General features: G+C 48.1%; 1 protein-coding gene across 1 annotated transcript; it reads right to left on the bottom strand.

Moving 5' to 3' along the window:
- Window positions 1–1,988: 1,988 nt before the first annotated feature.
- On the bottom strand, window positions 1,989–4,120 carry LOC117987771 (actin-5C). The gene is made up of 2 exons (XM_034974821.2): window positions 3,962–4,120; window positions 1,989–3,453 (listed from the first exon to the last, which is right to left on the bottom strand). Exon 2 carries the CDS (start codon window positions 3,440–3,442, stop codon window positions 2,312–2,314), a length of 1,131 nt encoding a protein of 376 aa, XP_034830712.1. The 5' UTR covers window positions 3,443–3,453; window positions 3,962–4,120; the 3' UTR covers window positions 1,989–2,311.
- Window positions 4,121–4,676: the final 556 nt, after the last annotated feature.

Below are 4,676 nucleotides of genomic sequence, written 5' to 3'. Positions count from 1 at the left end.
AGCACAGTTTTGGGCTGTTTTGGTTGGAAATGAGTTCAGTAATCGAAACCATGAACTTGGGGCTAAGTTTAAGACCAATGTCAAGTTTGAGAATTGAGTTCAGACTTGTATTGTATTGCCTAAAAGTAAAGTCCGTCCGAATTAAAGAAAAAGAAGTAGGTACTATAATCAGAAGTGTCACCGTTTTGTTCGCCAACGCCTCAATTCGTATTTTTACTTATAATTTTCTTACAAAACAAATGAATTATGTAATAGTGACTTGTGAGTCCTTGTGTAAATTCTTTTATTTATTTATTTTATTGTATACCAAGTCACAGATTTTAACTACATTTTAACCTTATTTTAATGAACTACATTTTATAAAATATCGATGAATTTTTTAACTGCAAAGGTACTTTTAATCATGTTCCGAAATAAACTTATATATAAAACTTAAAACTGTGGTTGTCATTTATAAATACCTGCACTCTCTTTCTATTTTGTTTATAGTGGGAAAATGTACAGTCCTGCGCTTTGGTGCACATTGGCTTGTTTTGACTCAGTGTGTAATGCTCTAGCAGCCATGGCATCTTAATAAGACGAAGGTATACCTACGGCAGCTATTTTCCGTACGTTTTTTCCGAATTAATTCCGCACCGGATTTTACTTGATTTAAATTCAAATTTACGGATTTTAAAACTCGCCGCACCGCAGTGCGCGCCCCGCCTCCTAAGGAGGATCCACACCTATGAGTTGAGTGGCTCCAATTCTGAGTGGACGTTCCGCCGCGCCACGCGAACCAAGTGCCGACTTCCGACTTGATTCATGGATCAAGTTGAAATTGACGTAACTCAGCTCGCACCGCAGGTGTACACTGTACATAGGTACATGAGAGCTGAACGGCTCATGAGTCGCTCAGGTGTAGGATACGGGATACCTCTTAATGTTCGGCCGCCCAAACAACCATGGAGTGTCTTGTTTACTGCTAATTAACCGCTTCAATTGCTGAAAAGAAGCGATCGCTCAGGCAACGATCCTCTGCGCTCCGCTTCAATTCAATGTAACAGGCAGTGCATTCATTCAGACAAATGTGTACGTGGATCAAGTTGAACGGCGCGGCGCACAAACGTAACGTGGTGGTGGTATCTGATAAAGGTCGCTCGCTCTGTTTTGACATACTCACTAATCACTATGAGCGACTCAATGAGCTCACGCTCATATAGCACACGAGTAGATATTAGACTCAACTCGTGTGCTCATAGCTCGCGTGTCTGTGCGCACCTTTACAACACGGACTACGAAATGAAAGTTTATTCATTTCCGTTACTACATACATATGCATGGGATACGATTAAAGATCTCTCGTCTTGTAGGCAAAAAAGATACCTACCTACATGCTTTTAACGGAAATGGGCTAAACCGGTAGGTATACTTATTATAATCTGAGCTAAACCCATTTATTATGTACGAACTAGGAATCAGCATAGCTTGTAGGATGTCCTCGTACCTCCAAATAGATCGATTCACCCACTGCGCAGGTTCAAGGTTGTTTTTTCTGATACCAACAGTAACAAAAATCGTATGGTACAGTTGTTGGCTTCTACTGGTTTTGTAATAGAAAGCCAACCAGTACTTAGGGTACCTACCTACCTGATATTTTCGTACCCACGTACCCTTGAAAAAAAAAAAACCATAATTTAGGAATTTCTATTGAAAAAATTTTGAATAAGTAATGCGAACTCCGATTACAGAACAACTTTCTGTATCTGGAATGTGTTACGTACTGAAATAATGGAAGCCCTAGAATTTAATAAATTCAGAGCAGAGCACCACACATGGCAGAATAAGTGTACCTATGCGGCGTGCGTCGTACTATTTTTGGAACCTACACGCCCTCCCGTACCGATCTATTTCGGTACATGGGTCAATGTCGAGCATTGCTCCCACTGCACTGTTATCCCAATGCAAGTGCTTCGATAATATACGGTCAAGGTGAAAAGAAAGACAGGTTAAATTTTTCAGATTTTTTTTCTTATTTTTTATTATATTTTATAATTTATAAATGACCTAGTAAGAAAGTAGTCTTATCCGTTTCAGCACATACAATCATCATTCATGAGATTACAAAAGATCCTTTGGCGAGTGCAGTACCTCGGGCGGCGGCCGAGGCGCGCCCGCGGCGCCGCGCTCCGTCCTGCCGTCACTATTACGATTTAATTACAATAATATCTTACGTACAATTAAATTAACGGAGATTACAAGCCTGAGTTGAGCAGCCGGCCGCGGGACCGGCCGGGCCGCGAGCCGCTTGGTGGCAGCGAGCGCGGCGCGCTTAGAAGCACTTCCTGTGCACGATCGAGGGGCCAGACTCGTCGTACTCCTGTTTCGAGATCCACATCTGCTGGAAGGTCGATAGGGACGCGAGGATGGAGCCTCCGATCCATACGGAGTACTTCCTCTCCGGGGGTGCGATAATTTTAATTTTCATTGTCGATGGGGCTAGGGCGGTGATTTCTTTCTGCATTCGGTCGGCGATTCCAGGGTACATGGTGGTACCGCCGGACAATACTGTGTTGGCGTACAGGTCCTTACGGATGTCGACGTCACACTTCATGATGCTGTTGTAGGTGGTCTCGTGGATGCCGCACGCCTCCATCCCCAGGAACGAGGGCTGGAAGAGAGCCTCCGGGCAACGGAACCTCTCGTTGCCGATGGTGATGACCTGTCCGTCGGGCAGCTCGTACGACTTCTCCAGCGAGCTGCTGGAGGCGGCGGTGGCCATCTCCTGCTCGAAGTCGAGCGCGACGTAGCAGAGCTTCTCCTTGATGTCGCGCACGATCTCTCTCTCGGCGGTGGTCGTGAACGAGTAGCCGCGCTCCGTGAGGATCTTCATCAGGTAGTCCGTGAGGTCGCGGCCGGCCAGGTCCAGCCGCAGGATGGCGTGCGGCAGCGCGTAGCCCTCGTAGATGGGCACCGTGTGCGACACGCCGTCGCCGGAGTCCAGCACGATGCCGGTGGTGCGCCCGGACGCGTACAGCGACAGCACGGCCTGGATGGCCACGTACATGGCGGGCGTGTTGAACGTCTCGAACATGATCTGCGTCATCTTCTCTCTGTTGGCCTTGGGGTTGAGCGGCGCCTCGGTGAGCAGCACGGGGTGCTCCTCGGGCGCCACTCGCAGCTCGTTGTAGAACGTGTGGTGCCAGATCTTCTCCATGTCGTCCCAGTTGGTGACGATGCCGTGCTCGATGGGGTACTTGAGGGTGAGGATGCCTCTCTTGCTCTGGGCCTCGTCGCCCACGTACGAGTCCTTCTGGCCCATGCCCACCATCACGCCCTGGTGGCGCGGGCGGCCCACGATGGACGGGAACACGGCGCGCGGCGCGTCGTCGCCCGCGAAGCCGGCCTTGCACATACCGGACCCGTTGTCCACCACCAGCGCGGCTACTTCCTCGTCGCACATTGTGATTTACTCTGGAAAACAACAAACACTCTATTAGCTACACGATAATAGACCAACTAAACACGAAACTGGATTGATGGTTAACTTTCATTAGATGGGGTCTAGTCATCACTAAAATCAATACTACAAGACCATAAATAGCTCGAGTTGAGATCACCCACGCCGCACTAAGTGGGCGATGGAGTGGCGGGCCATATAAGGCTTTGTCTGCGCGAGGCTACTCCGGGGACGTGGCGTGAGGCGCGACACGGAGACGGGCGGTAAAAGTCGAGCGCGCGTTTCACTTAGGTTACTTTCTTTTGAGATTTGATATTGATATCAAACCACTGCAGTAGTATTGCAAATGATTCGCAATTAGCGGAATATCTCGACCACGCCCTACCGCAACCGGCGTTCCCGGTATCCCGACCGGCGTCACCCGGCTCCGTGTCACTGACCGCACTCACTAATTACACTTGATCTTCACAAAACACTACAACTAGGCACTAATCACTTAAGATGCACATGTGATAAACTTACTTTAATTTAAATAGTCCTATTAAATAAATAAATTAATATCGCTATTGCACAGCCTTGTTTATGCTGTACGACACCTCAGCTCGAGCCCACTTCGTGGAATGTTGGCGGACGAGGGCCCCGGAGTATATAAATGAGGCTGGTTATCGGGGCCCCCCTACCCGCGAGCCCGCGGCCGCGGCGAGCTCTGCACCAATCACAGGAAGCCTGAGTTTTCGTTACCATATATGGTATTGCGCTGCATGGAGCCTGCGCGCCCCCCTCGCCCCGCAGCGAACCGGCGCGGCGGCGGCGGCGGCGGGCGGCGTTGATAGCGCCGAGCGCGCCATGTGATAACGACACGACAACGACATCTCACACATTGGCCTTTGAGCTCCGAGACATACACGGTCGGGTTCATCTCAACGTCTCATTAGAATCCTTTTAATACACTTGCATACAAACAATCAATAAAACCAAGTGTTTAGTGCAGTAGCGAAAGTAAATAAAAATATTGATCAATATTGGCGTCGTTCCAACACGCACAGCTGTAGATTTTGCGAGCCAAGCGCCATGCAATAATGATTCATGGTGAATTTATTGATTGTACCTACCTATAATTTGCATGTCTACATAAATAATTACTAATTTAGCATGATTGTAATTTTTAATGGGCCTGGTGGGCCCGTTTAAATAGGTACCTTATGCTTATCTATTTCTTTAACTACCTACCTACCTA

Source organism: Maniola hyperantus, chromosome 13 (genome assembly GCF_902806685.2).
Source record: "Maniola hyperantus chromosome 13, iAphHyp1.2, whole genome shotgun sequence".
Classification (NCBI taxonomy): domain Eukaryota; kingdom Metazoa; phylum Arthropoda; class Insecta; order Lepidoptera; family Nymphalidae; genus Maniola; species Maniola hyperantus.
Note: the sequence above shows the minus strand (reverse complement) of the source record. Positions and strands in the feature narration are given on the sequence as shown.

Excerpts from the sequence above, each read along its gene's own strand:
- LOC117987771 (XM_034974821.2), bottom strand. The coding sequence starts at position 3,442 with ATGTGCGACGAGGAAGTAGCCGCGCTGGTGGTGGACAACGGGTCCGGT.